This window comes from Leptonotus elevatus, chromosome 1 (assembly GCF_054856555.1).
Source record: "Leptonotus elevatus isolate MCC_2025b chromosome 1, RoL_Lele_1.0, whole genome shotgun sequence".
Lineage (NCBI taxonomy): Eukaryota > Metazoa > Chordata > Actinopteri > Syngnathiformes > Syngnathidae > Leptonotus > Leptonotus elevatus.
In genome coordinates this window covers 40,747,273-40,761,577 of record NC_141239.1, presented here as the reverse complement: position 1 = coordinate 40,761,577, position 14,305 = coordinate 40,747,273, and the positions used below count along the sequence as shown (strand labels likewise).

Genomic DNA, 14,305 nt, shown 5'->3' with positions numbered 1-14,305 from the left:
TCTATCTATCTATCTATCTATCCATCCATCCATCTATCGCCTCCTAGCTAGCTGGCTAGCTATCGAGTGAAGTAGTCGTGTGCGTGCGCACGTGTGTGCCATTAGTGGGTAATAGAACTCAGGTGTGCAATTCGAGATCACCTGACTGGCCGCCCAATAAAAAGGTTTCCCATATGATTGTTGTTCAAGCTGGCAGGTTCTCGTTTCGTGGCGTTTCGGTCCAGAGGCCCTCAGTAATGGCGGCGTTACTCCTCGTTCTCTTCTTGTCAAGTGTTGTGACCTCCTCGCTGGCTAGCGGTGAACGTCTGTTCCCTAAAAAGAGTCACGCAGATTACCGCCACAAAGACCCCAAGCGGCTTTCAGCGGAACAGCGGCGGCCCCTCAACACGGTCCGGGTGACCTGCCACCCGGACTCTCTGGAGATCCTGATCCAAGCCGACCTGTTTGGCGTGGGGGCGCCGGTCCACAGTTACGAGGTGCGCCTCGGGTTGGAGCGCGACGACGTCCACTGCAGCGCCGTGCCGTCCACCGATCACGAGTACAGAATACTCGTTGGGCTGCTGGACTGTGGCACTAAATACTGGGTAAGACTCATACTGGTGAGCCAAGGCAGCCATTTTCAATTCGAAATATCCCGCAGCACGCCACCAAACAAATGTCCCATGAAGACTGAAATCTCTCTTAATTTACTCTTAAATGACATAATGGATAATTTGCCAAAGAGTTTGATTATGATTTTTATTTTATTTTTAAAGAGCATTTTGTGTTCCAATGTAGCACTTTAGTAACGTTCTATTCCAATTACTAGTTTTTAATTGTAAAAGTATCAGCAGCCATTGCCAATACAATGCCTGGTATTGGCCCAATTACAATACCTGGTACTCTCCCATCCCTAATATTTACGTGTTTATCTACTGGCTTTACAGTGCCAGTGATGATGACCAGAAGAACTAAATGCTCTTCAACTGGGTTACTTAATTAACAGTCAATATAAACTCATTCAATATCCCTTATCCAGATTATGGGTCCTGATCTCTATCCAAATGTTGGTCTTTCATCAAAAATACAAAATGAAAGACAAACTGTGTTTTTGTTTTTCAATAAAAAATTCAATGCTATTAATCTAGCATGGTTTTTGTTAATCTGAAACAAAATTGCTTGATTTATTTATAAGATTTCAGTTTGAGGAATCAATAAAAAAAAAAGAAGCAAAAGCTGCTCAAAAAGACTGACTTAAATGAAATTGTTCTGTCAGGACAATGACCATGGAATACTACTGAGTGGGACTTGGTATTGTTTAGGACCACCCAAATACTTTACTTTTTTACTAGAATACACTATTTTGTGAAAATTGAGTTGGTGGCTGTGATAATGTTTGAAAAGAGACCAATTAATAACTAAGATTATTTTTGGCTCTAATGAACCTTTTTTGGCATGTCAGTCACCTCCAATGTCTGATTGGTTGACCAATGTTGTCACCAGATGACTGACGTGTCCCTGGTCTACACCAACCTGCTCATCTACACTCCCGGTCCTTCTCATGATGGCCTGATCCGAATGGACGGGGCGGTCGTTCCAATAGAGTGTCACTATGCGAGGTGAGCATATTGTGGTGTGGCAACATGTTATGAAGCGGTGCTAATGTTGATGTGTTTAGGCGCTACAGTCTGTCCAGTTCTTCCCTCGCGCCCACCTGGATCCCCTTCATGTCCACGCAAGCTGCAGTGGAAACTCTGGACTTTAAGCTGAGAATCATGACGAGTATGCATTTAGTTATCGGTTCGAGTTTGACGTCGTCCTTATAATGCTTGGATCATTTCTTTGCAGATGACTGGCAGTATGAAAGGGGTGCGAACGTTTACTACCTGGGCGAGCCAATTTTCATCGAGGCATCGGTCAGGGTGGGCCATCACGTGGGCCTGCGAGTGTTCCTGAGCAGCTGCGTGGCCACACTGCAGCCGGACATCCACTCTGTGCCCAGATACGTCTTCATTGAGAGCGGGTACGTGCCAAAAACTCTTTTCTGGCTACTTTTTTCAGTCGAGCTGATATTTGAGTCTTGATAAAGATCTGCTCGGTCTTTGCGCTTGTGGTTAAACTCTTAACAAGTTTTAAAGAGGAAATGACTGTCTGCTGGCAATTTCCTGGTTTAAAGATAATTTATTTTTAAAATCTGCAATAGGCCAATTGTTTTATTGACTTATAAATGCCCCCCCCCCCCCCCAAAAGGTGCTTGTTGGATTCCAAACTTCAACCTTCAAAGTCTCGCTTCCTAGTGAGGACACAAGACGACAAGCTGCAGTTGGTCATTGATGCCTTCAGGTTCCATGATGACGACAGAGGAGAGGTGAGTGTTATTTGCCACGTGTTGACATATCCATGTGCAATAGTTGATGCTTTAAAATGGCCGCTTCCTTTTCTGCAGCTTTACATCACATGCCTCATGAACGCAGTGCCCGTCCATGACACAGAAGCACCCAACAAAGCGTGCACGTTTGTCAACGGGAGGCAAGTGTTTGCTTTAATTTTGTAGCTACGGCTGGTGAGTGTTGAAGTCGGGGCTGGGTAAACCTTTTGGAGGTACATTGAATTTTTAAAAAGGACAAATTCATGAGGTCATCAAAGTAAAATGTATCAGCATTTTTAAATTTGGTTTATTTTCTACATGTAATCAAATTTTTGATAAGGAACATTATTTACAATAAATTGACCAATGTAATGCATGTTAAATTTACTATTTAAATAATCTAAGATTTCAAAAAAATTATGGATAAAATTGTATATTATTGCTAAATTAAAGCAACAATTGGCTTACTCTATGTGGGCTGTGCTTGGCCAACACCTGGTGAAAGTTGTATTTATCAGGTGGCGTTCAGCTGACGGTAACGACTACCTGTGTGGGTATTGTCAAAGCGACGCTGGACAACATCACAGCAAGCCTGCCAAGTTGGGTCCTCGTGGTTTCGGCAAGCCAGCTGAACCAGAATTTCATTCCAAGAGCAGACTTCCTAGTGGTACGTGTCGACGTCCCAACAGCAATTTACTAGACTTTAAATGTCTGGTTTATTTTTTTTCCCAGGGTGGGAACAGCAAGCCAAAGTGGGTCCTGTGTTGGTTCTGCCCAAGCAGAATAGTTGGCCTGTTCCTGACGAGCAGCTGCCTCCAATGCTCCCAAAGATCAGCAGGTCGAATCTGTATGGCAGCCATTGGATGAGCGGCCTCAACTACTTGAATGGTGCGTTTGGCTCGCATGATGATCTCCACAATGTGAGCTTCTCTGCTAAAGTTGCGCACGTGTGTGCGCTACAGAACCAGAGAAAGGGCTAATTCCTGGTCTGTACACTGAGGAGGTGGACGACGACCTGACAGCTGAAGACTACGTTGACTCCACAAGTGAAATGGGTCAGAGAGGTACGCCAGAGGCCTTGTAAGGCAAGAAGTAGTCCTCAATCTCTTTTCTGACGCAGATGACAAAAGTGACCTTCCTGAACCGACGCCCACCATGCCAGATGAACGAGATGACAACTCCACTGAACTGGTTGAGCTTTGGCGTGAGGCGGATGCCATCCTAGTCTCCAACTTGACCAATGCTCAAACTGACAACTCCACTCTAAAGGACACAAAGAGATAATAAAATGTAATTAAAATTGATCTGTTTTTAATGGTATCTCATAAAAGGCATGCTTTTTGATTATTATTAATTATTTTTTTTGTCTATGGGGCATTTACAATTAGCCCTATGAATTCTGGCTTGCAAAGCCTCATCATATAAATTCTGGTAAAGGGGAAGTTGACCACAATATTTTCTTTACAAATTTCAAACGCAGTATTCTGATTAATATTGCATTTGTGGACAAATGAGTTAAGCCACCAGTTTTTAATCTATCTCGGGGTGGGTGTTTTGCCACTTGCTGAAAATGACAGTTGCGCGGGCCCAGGTAATGAACAAATCACAGCACTGCTTCAGAAAACTGGTGAGCCCTGATTGGTTGGTTCCTGAGCAACAGTGATGTCATTTTCAGTCAACAGCAAGTGATGTATTTGTTGCCCCTGAAGGATTCATATTCCACAAACGCGATAACCAGAATTGAGTGTTTAGCCTAGTGAGGCTACATAAAATTGTATTGTAAACATTTTTTTGGTTGACTTCCCTTTTGAGTGCCAAATTTCATTGGACAATTGAAGTTATGGTTGAGTGATGAATTCTACTTTTTCTTTGGGTTATGAGGTCATTCTGATCAGATGTCAAGTAACAAAGTAAAAATACTTTACTACCTCACATGACTGCCTGAAGAAAATATGTAAATGTCCAGTCTTTGATAGCCGTCTGCATCTTAGGAAAGGCATTGAGATGGTTATTAAATTTTCTACATTGATTTTGGGCACTTATGCTGTCAATTGATAGGCTGTTTGAGGGTGAAATCATTTTCAAGATGATACTGCACTACGCAAAAACTGAAAACATTCCTTGAAAGACATGAGGTCAATGTCCTGGCCTACAAATAGTCTGGATCTCAATCCAATGGGGTAGATGCCACGGACTTCCGGGTTTTACACATCAGCGCAACTGCTGGCCGCATTCCAACACTCGCCCCAACCGCGCGCTCATCGATGGGAGGGCGTCTCGGCTATCTGAAATGCTTCGGACACTGAGACAGACACGACACACTCGCAGCCTCGCACCCTTCGACGGGAACATGCAACCGAGGGGCACAAAGGCGGAAGCGCAAGTACTGGGACGCGGCCCACACGCCTCCTCCGTAGCATATAGTCCATTGAAAATCATTAGAAGTTGAAGAAAATGGTCCGTGACAAGCTTCTAACCTGCAAAGCTCATCTGGAAAATGCAATTAGAAAGTTGTAGCCAGACTGATGACGAGGACTTTTTATCAGTCGTTAAGTCCTGCCAGATTTCATAAAAGTCTTTTGTTTTCATTATTCTATATTTTTTTCCCTCAGAATTAAGTGATTATATATATATTTGTTTGGCACCAAAATGTCACAACATCAGAAATAGGTGAATCACAATTATTGGCTAACATTGTAAAAAAAATACAAAAAAAAACACAATAGGCCTACATTTATTCCATATGAAGATTTGGCTAGCTTTTGACAGTCCTCATGCAGCCAATCACAGCTGAGTTTGAGTAGAAATGGTACAGCAATGGGTACACCCTGGATTAGTCACCAGCCAATCCAGTGCGAACTCATCAATATTTAATTGCTTGCAGCTGTCTTTCCCAGGTGACCTGATTGGTCAAACTTGCATGCCAGCTCAGCTAACAGGAGTATTTATTTGTCTGTGTTTGTCCTAACATGTTAGCGATGAACACAATGCTGCCGTACTTCTGTCTCACGCTGCTCCTGGCATCTTCCAGCGCCATTCGGACGTTAAAGGATGGACCCATGATTGACAAAGAAGGAAGGCAGTACAAGTCCCCCGTCATCATTGACGCCGATGACCCAAGCGGGATCCAATCCAATGTGTTCTCGCCTTCTGTGTATGTGACATGCACGTCGACGTCAATGATCATACAGGTGACGGCTGACATGTATGGACAGATGGTGTCTCCTGGGGAGGTTTTCCTGGGGGATGTTGAGTATTTAGGCCTTAGACAGTGCCAGGCATTCCCTGCTGGCGACTCTGAGCTGGTCATCAAGGCTGGACTCGAGCAGTGTGGCACCAAGCTATCGGTAAGTATCCCACTGGGGGCTAGGTGGGGTAAGCTTAAGTAAATTATTTTTGTGCTGGCTTTTCCCCCCCTCATTTTTGAGTGTGATTTTCTTTTTAACACTTTGTCACCTTTTTGAACTTCTTTGTGAAGTCTAACTCTTAAATGAAATTCAGCAGTTTTCTCCAGTTCTTCCTGCTAGTTATGTATGAAAACTGAATATTCTTTAAAAGGTTTCAGGCCGTATTGCCACTTAGCTAGCAGCTGCTAACAAGAATTGCACATTGTGTATTTAAAACAACCATGTAGCCTCTGCTAGCTTGAAGGGGGAATTTATAGACATGATATAGCGGGATTTTATTTTATAGTTTTCACAGTCTTATGAATGTAGCAACAGAGAGCAAAGAATGATCCTTGGAGGCAAATTAAAGGACACAATTCAGTGCCTTTTTTCTGGTTTAATGTAACTACTCACTTCACCTAAATATGGCTCGTAATGTGTTTCCTCTGTGACTTGAGGGTCTATTTATATTTGCAGGACTGTAATTGTTCTTGCAGTTTATTTCTTACAGTAACCCCTGAGGTGTGAAAACATCCTCCTCCTGTTTTTGGTATAATACTTCATACACCCTGAAAGCTAACCCTTTTGGCGTACTTGTAACAGAGATCCTTAAAGGGGAAGTCCCCCCCCCCCCCCCAAATCTTTAAAATGTGTGTATATATGTATATAATTTTTTTCTTGGGAGAGAGCTCAGTATTGTTCATTCGGTAATCTTACCGATTTGACATGTCATAATGATCTCTTTTTCTTTTTCTTTTTTCTTTTTTTGCATGTGCACGTACTCATTAATTCACCTAAAACCTATTAAAAATCCCATACCGTTCGCCTAAACTGAAGTACTTCAGAATCCAGCTAGCGTTGTGAGGTTGTCAGGAGACCTGAGGAAGGATCAAAGGAAATAAAAGTGAAATTCAGCACCAACCATTGAATTAATTCTTGTCAAAATGTCCCACTAGTCTAAATATAGTATTTTAGTATATATTTTTTGTCTATCAGTATCAGAAGGCGGCCATTTTGTCACTTGCTGTCTTGTGGACATGACATCAGTTGCTCAGGTCTCGCTGAGAAACTGTGATGTCATCTTCAGTCGCCAGCAAGTGGCAAAATGGCCGCACCCTGAGATGGATAAAAACGGCTTGATTTTTCTGCATAATTCATATTCCACAAATGTAATATTAATCAGAATGTCATGCTTAGATTAGTGAGGGCACAAAACATAATAATAATAATAATAGCTACATGTAGCTTAAATATAGCCACAAAAATGTCAGGGAATGCTTTGGTCTATTAAATCTTGCTACTGTGCAATAAATAAACAAAGCTACTTTCAACAAAACCTGTGACTGGTGCTGTAGTTTTGTAATGCAAACGTTTTCCATCTGCAGGTATCTGATGACTCTATGATCTACTCGAACCAGCTGTCCTTCTCGCCCGCTCCCCATCGTCATGGCATCGCAAGGAAGACCCACAGTACTGTTCCTGTGTCCTGTCACTACAAAAAGTAACAATACGGACAACACCGTCACCTAAAGTGTAGTGCTGGTAGTCTTTTTCTATCCTTAAATGGATTAACACTAATACGATGCCATAGGAGGAATTGTTTACCAAGTAAATATGCTTAATAAGTAAAATCCGGCAAATTTTCACCTCCCCACTCCAGAGTCTCTCCGAAAGTTCCACAACGTAATGTGTTCCAAAGTTGTCATTTGTAGAACAAAAACAATTGCGTACTTTCTTAGTTTAAGTACTGTTCGTACAGGACACAAGTTGTGAGCAGTCAGTCTCTGGTGCCACCTCCGATTCCCGACACGTCTGCCGAGACCTCGTCCTTCTCCCTGAGGCTCATGTCCGGTGAGTCAGAACATCGGCAGCTTTAGTTTCGGTGTTTGTATTAAGTTTGTATGTATTGTAGATGACTGGACAAGGCCGAGGCTGTCCAACGTCTTCTACCTGGAAGACGTGTTGAACGTGGAGGCGTCCTACACCAATCCCGGTCCAGAACCAAGACGGCTCTTCGTTGACAGCTGTGTCGCAACTCTGACCCCGGATGCAGCATCCGTGCCCCGATACTTCCTCATTGAAAACCATGGGTGCGATGCAAAGAGTGTCCCTTGGCGTCCCAGGAAGGTCCACTGAAGTCGTGCTCGTCTTTCCACTCAGGTGTCTCACAGACTCAAGACAGCGTGGCTCAAGAGCACGCTTCCTGGCCAGAACGCGGGCGGATGTTCTCCAGCTGCAGCTGGACGCGTTCCTGTTTAACCGGGATGCTAGGAACACTGTGAGTTGCTTACTGATTGCAGTTTCACCATAGACTCTTCCAACAATTTTTTTTTTTTCCTTCAGCTCTTTCTAACGTGCCAGCTAAAAGCCACATCTGACATGTGGAGGAGCAGCTCTTTCAACAAGGCCTGCACTTATGTGCATTCAAGGTAACAATTTAAATATTACTTTATTTTTTCTATAATGGATGCCGTACCTTGTTTTGTTGTCTTCTCAAATGAATGGAAGTGAACTTGCTGAATGCTGTAAATGAGTTTTAATCTCATTCCTCCATGAGTTTAGTTTTGAACTCCACCCTTTCTCCATCAGATGGGAAAATGTAGACGGGAGCCCTGACGTGTGCCGTTGCTGTGATGGAACCTGCAAGCAACATTCCTACAAACAGCTGATGCCTGAGGGTAAACCGCTAACTGAGTTTGTGTAGTCAAGTGCTACAAATAATGCATTTACACGATTTCACTCTGTTTCAGGTACCAAGACGTGCAACATTGTTGTTCTAGGCCCTCTTGTGATTCTGTCCAAAATGTAGACGAGTTGGCCAATAAATCATTTTGCAACATTCTATTTGGTTTGATTTGATTTTTGTCATAATCTGTGGACGCATGGTGGAGCACTACACTATGGTTCGAATATTGCTGAGTTTTTGGTAGTTTGAAGCTTCCTTCTGTATTCTAAAAACACAAGTTTAGTTCATTGAAGACTCTAATTTGGTGTGACTGGTTGTCTGTTACCTGCAAGTGCCTTTAACCGGTTGGCTAGGTTCTGACTTATTGCTTGTATGAAGCCAGGGGGCAGCTATCTTGCGTACACTTTTACTGACAACTATATATATTTTTTTTGTCTTTGAAAAAACTACAATATCTGTGTTTTATGCTAGGATTCCTATATGGAGTAATGGTAGCCTCGCAAAGGGCAAACTTCATTGTTATAAACCATTCAAGATTATATCACATCAATATCAGAAATTTTGATTCACACAGATTATTTTTTTTTTTTTAATGATGGACTTTACTTAATGGCTATGACAACGTGATGCAGACAAATTTTACTTATAAGAGAAAATTAAGTGTTTTGGGGTTTTTTTGCAATAAAATGTATATGTAATTGGTACAGCTGTATGGCATTTTTGCCGCAGAGAAATCGAATGTATTAGTTAGGCGGCCTTCGTGAATGGCAATGTAAGATGGCCGCCGGTGGCTACACTTCTCCCAACAGTAAGCGGCGCGCTAAGCGGTATTGAGTCCATATGTGAGCCCGTGGTTCTGACTCAGTTTGGATTCTTTCAGTCCACTTGCATTGGGGCCAAATAGTGCAATGACCAAACAAATCCAGCAGGTTGCGCTCCAATGACTGGAGTCATCGGTCTTGCATTACGCAGATTTCCGGTTTGCGGTAGTGTAAATCTGCCCCATTCTGAGAAGTTTTTCTATTGAATAGGTTACAATGCTAAGTCAAGTACGCCTGATCAATCAATCAGTGTATATCCACTTTGTATTGCAATAATTTTTTGGGGAATTTGTCATTTGTCATGTTTTTAAGTAGACATTGCCAGGAACACTTATTTGTATAGCAGACTTTCCCATCCCCTAATTCCACCGCATTGCTTCCCAGCCTGCCTTTACCCAGCCAAGGCACATTAAAAAAAAAGTCATACTGCACTGTACAAAACAAAAATAAAAGTACAGTATAACTAATTCTCTCTTTTCTCGTCTGTTGTATGAATAGACACAGATAAATTATACTTACTGCTTAAACATTTTTAGTACATTTTTGAACCAATTAAAACTTAATTTCCTGTGCCACACCTGATGTTCTGACTAGTGTTGTATGTTGTTTCTGCATATTGTACTGACCTATAATCTGATTTTCTTTTTTATGAATTATAAAGCTAAATCACTGTATACTAACGCTAAACAAATTTAAGTAACATGAAGAGTTATCTTATTTGTAAACACGCTCCCTTCCACGTAGGAACGTTTGAAAATTTTTACAACTTGTTGCCGTCGGACTTATTTGAGATCGTACGTTACTGACGCATGCGCATACTCAATAGCAAGTGTTTATCTGCTCCTAACATTTTAAATTGCATAAGGGCTAACCAATCTAATTTTTGCTTCAAGAGTGCAACCGCAAAGCCAGGCATCAGCGATACTTGGCTACCAAATACTGTAAACCATCGGCTAGCGCCACTGTAGCCGCCTGCTAGCTGCAATCTTAGGACCATGTTTACATCGCAGACGTCGTCATTTCAAGATTCCATTGACGTGGAGGAGAAAGATGACTTCGACAGTGAGGAAATTGCTGCGTACGGCCAGAAGACTCAGTTCAACTGCTATTATGCCATTTATCTGTACGAGGGCACTAGGTAACTACAAGTGTTCTATCTATCTATCTATCTATCTATCTATCTATCTATCTATCTATCTATCTATCTATCTATCTATCTATCTAATGTTTTCCTCCCTCGTCTGCAAGCACCACGTGTGCATTGGTACACTAAGCAGGTGATGATGAAAGTGCATGTTGTCGTAGATCGGAGGCTACCGAGGAAAATGTGACTTGGAACCAGAGACGCGCAGACTCCACAACCAGTCAGGAGGACTTTAGGTAACACAGGAGCTGTGTGCAACCGCGCCGGCCGCCGCCTTCTCGCTTTCTTCTCTCACTTTTTGCGCACATCCGCAGGCTGCCATGGGGAGCAACATTGCATCTATTTTCATTTCATTGTCACTTCCTCAGCGACCATCATCGTTTTCCGGTGTCGCCTGCTCGATGTGATGTTGGTCAAAACGAATGATTTCCATGGGAAACGACCAGGGGTGGGCAATTTAGGAAATACTGCATGTGAGTCATATGCAGTCCAAACTTCTCAAAACAAAGAGTATATATATATTTTTTCTAGCTGAGATTCACTGCCTGATGTTTAACTTCTACTCGAACAATGGCAGTGAATGAGTTTATCACCTGGATAATAATAAACACTTGTAGGATCATTTCATCATATTTTTCAACAATATGGCCCTTGGAATACGTTCATACTTTCTGCCATATTACGCTGTGCGTGTTTGTGTCGCTTTGTCCATCTGCTTCCTGTTGAGTGGCTCCCCACGTGTTGACGGCTGCGTACTCTCCATACTGACTACTGTGCCTTCCGCCTTCCAGCTTGACTCTGATTGACAGCAGCCTGCCGGTGGAGGCGGAACCCGAGCTGCGTACCTACATCTCCAGGAGGCTGAGCAAAGGTGCCCTGCTGGGAGGCATGGGCAACATCGCCACCGTGGAGCTCAGGTTGTCCGCATCGATTTATTTGTATTGATTTGTGGGAGGAAAAAACGAAGCAAAAAATAATACATTTTAATTCTATATTATTTGTATTAATAATATACGTGATCATCAATTCATTAATTTCCATATAGTCAGTCAAGGAAATGTACCACAGCACTTCTTGAAGAACTTTTAAATTGAAAATTTACTCGTCATACACGGCAGCCAGAGCGACAACACTTCCTGATCCCCGATCAGCTGACTAACACTAACCAATCAGAAGCTAGCATATTTTAAATGGATATAAGTGTTTTACGCATAGCAGGGATTTCTTTCTTTCTTCTCTCGTGTACTCGGTTCCATCTCAATTGCTTCAAGACATGATTAACTCATTCACTGCCATTGACGGCTATAGACGTCAAAAATTCATTTGAACTATTTCTAAAAAAAATCCACTTTTGCTAACAAGAGTATGAAAACTTAGGGATAACAAATATTGTAAATTTAGAACAGATGTAAAATTTGTGATTAATCGTTAGTTAACTAGTGAAGTCATGTGATTAATTACAATTAAAAATTTGAATCGCCTGATGGGCCTAATAAAAAAAAGTTTTTTTTAAATAAGGGCCGATTAATCGTAATTAATCGCATGATAATTTTATATCTGTTATAAATGAAATATATATATTTTTTAACTAATCGAAATAGTTCACATGAATTTTTGACGTCTATAGTCGTCAATGGCAGCGAATCAATCAATTTCTACTCAATTCTTCCCAATTATGATTCTGCCTCGTACTTTGTACTGTTTTTCAAACTCTTTTTTCCCTTTTGCCACCGTTGATTCCTGCGGTTGAGTTAGTTGATGTCGTGTGTCTCGTGCGCAGCCTTCCCGAGCAGGCAGTGGGCTGCTACTGCAGCCTCCTGGAGCAGGAACGATCTCCCGAGCAACCCGACGCCGACGGCAACGGGCACGTCATCTGCTTCTTGGGGGGCTCCGAAAAAGGCCTCAACTTATATCCTTTCATGTGTCAAATGTCACATTGGGACTCATGCCGCCGTCTTCCTTGACCGCTCGCACGTATAGGCTGGAACTCGATAAGTACGTTCAAGGCTTGCGCAGCAGCCTGCAAACGCCCGAGGTACCGAAACCAGCTCAAAGTCATTTCATCCAGTGTCATAAATGACTTATTAGTTACTTTGTATGCCAGTTGCGAAACCTGGAGACGGAGCTGCGTCCCTACCTGAGCCGCTGGTACGAAGAGTCCGTCATGCACATTTACCGAGTGGTGCAACTGGTCCAGAGCAACATCAGCTTCCTGCTGCACGCCGTAAGAGACATTCCGCGCAAATTCATACATTTCATGAATTGCTGTCCCTAAACGCACTCGCATTGATCCAGGCTTTGAGTCACAATCACGTGGAGGTCACCAACGCGGACGACAGGACGAAGACAGACGTGTCTCGGTGAGAGGAGTCTCTTTTTGGGGCTTCTGCGTTGTTATTGACTGTTTTGTTACCGCGCAGGTTCATCAAAGCGGCCAGCTTGCAGGGCCTGTCGCAGCAAGACACCACGACAGCCTCCCTGTGCAAGGCCATGTCGGAGGACGCGTCCTCCCACCTGACCGTCGACTGCTCCGACACGCCGCCCTCACTCACCAACAGCGGTAAGTCGTCCCGACGCATCATTGGAGGCATCAAAACCACGTGCATGTTTTGTGCCGCAGTCGGCAACCGCTTCTGTGAGGACTGGAGTCAGGCCTTTTTGAACGCCGCGGAACGGGCCAACCCCTTCCTCCTCAGACAGATCCTGGAGAACTTCAAACTGAAGGTGGGCGAACACACACTCACACACACTCACACACACTCACACACACTCACACACACTCACATACACTCACACACACTCACACACACACCGGATGGATGCAAGTCATGCCCGCTCACCTCACATGCATGTCGGTATCTTGGCAGGCCATCCAGGACATGAACAGCCTGAAGCGCTTCGTTCGCCAGGCCGAGATGAGCCACTACGCTCTGTTCCGCTGCTGCCAGTTCCTGCAGGGCTGCGGCAACGGCGACGTGCTCCTGCAGAACGCCCGGGCCGAGCACAGCGACCTGCCCGAGGCCTGCCGCATCATCGCCGTCCTGGAGGAGTTCCTCAGGGAGCAGTCGCAGGCCTGAATAGCATTCTGACACTTGAGTTTCCTGACGTTTTACGTACATTTTGGCAACACGGAAACATTTATTTTTATTGTATACACGATGCTTTAATCCACTTGTGAATGTGAAGTAAAAAAAAAAAAAGGTGAATCTCTAAATATGGTTGTAAAGTAGGATGTGCATAATCTTTTTTTTTTCTTTAGGATTGTATATACTGTATGACAAAACACTATGAGATAACTGATAAATGTATTCAAATCATGAGTTTTTTAAAATATATAATTTTACAAAATTGTATTTATATAATTTTTTTGGTGGATTTAATTGTGCAGTTTATTAAATACACTACTAATATGCAGGGTGTCTCAAAAAAATTGGCATTATCTCATAGTTGAATGACATCAAGTTTGGCTCAAATCATCTTGAATGTTAACCAAATGTGACTAAAGGACTCAATTTGTGCATTTAATTTAATTTATTTGCTTTCATTTAAAACAGTTCCCAGTTTCTGTGACATGATTTTGTCAAAATTTTTAGCTGAGGAAACCTTGTGGGTTTTGTGGGGGGGTGTCTCATGCAAATGAGCCACAGTTCAATAATGAATTACATTACATAAATGCTTATGCTTTGGAGTCACCCTGCTATTTTAAAAACTTGCATGCAATATCTGTTGAAGTTAGAAATGCTGTGATTTCAATGTCATTTTTGAAAAATACAAGTCATAATTATGCATATTGTATACAAACTAAACCAGTCAGCAAAAGCTTGTAGCACCAATTTAATTATGAAAAATGTGTATTGTGAATGTAAATTATGAAATATACATTTATGTATGTAGATGTAATAAACTTGTCATGTGATCCAC

At 42.6% G+C, this 14,305-nt stretch overlaps 3 protein-coding genes across 3 annotated transcripts; all 3 read left to right on the top strand.

Annotated features, from left to right (window-relative positions):
* The first annotated feature begins 25 nt into the window (after positions 1-25).
* LOC147182195 (zona pellucida sperm-binding protein 3-like) lies at positions 26-3,631 on the top strand. The gene is made up of 10 exons (XM_086081199.1): positions 26-584; positions 1,483-1,598; positions 1,658-1,761; positions 1,828-2,002; positions 2,230-2,347; positions 2,426-2,508; positions 2,866-3,014; positions 3,080-3,235; positions 3,310-3,411; positions 3,468-3,631. The coding sequence occupies exons 1-10, from the start codon at positions 174-176 to the stop codon at positions 3,629-3,631; spliced, it is 1,578 nt and encodes a 525-aa protein (XP_085937325.1). The 5' UTR covers positions 26-173.
* A 1,578-nt stretch (positions 3,632-5,209) lies between these two features.
* Positions 5,210-8,572, top strand: LOC147182194 (zona pellucida sperm-binding protein 3-like). Its single transcript, XM_086082977.1, has 8 exons — positions 5,210-5,694; positions 7,119-7,234; positions 7,493-7,584; positions 7,646-7,823; positions 7,894-8,011; positions 8,077-8,162; positions 8,323-8,411; positions 8,484-8,572. Exons 1-8 carry the CDS (start codon positions 5,317-5,319, stop codon positions 8,540-8,542), a joined length of 1,116 nt encoding a protein of 371 aa, XP_085939103.1. The 5' UTR covers positions 5,210-5,316; the 3' UTR covers positions 8,543-8,572.
* A 1,461-nt stretch (positions 8,573-10,033) lies between these two features.
* On the top strand, positions 10,034-14,304 carry c1h17orf75 (chromosome 1 C17orf75 homolog). Its single transcript, XM_086058086.1, has 10 exons — positions 10,034-10,378; positions 10,546-10,620; positions 11,176-11,301; positions 12,165-12,293; positions 12,359-12,419; positions 12,489-12,608; positions 12,680-12,744; positions 12,805-12,944; positions 13,005-13,108; positions 13,252-14,304. Exons 1-10 carry the CDS (start codon positions 10,236-10,238, stop codon positions 13,459-13,461), a joined length of 1,173 nt encoding a protein of 390 aa, XP_085914212.1. The 5' UTR covers positions 10,034-10,235; the 3' UTR covers positions 13,462-14,304.
* The last annotated feature ends 1 nt before the right edge of the window (position 14,305 follows it).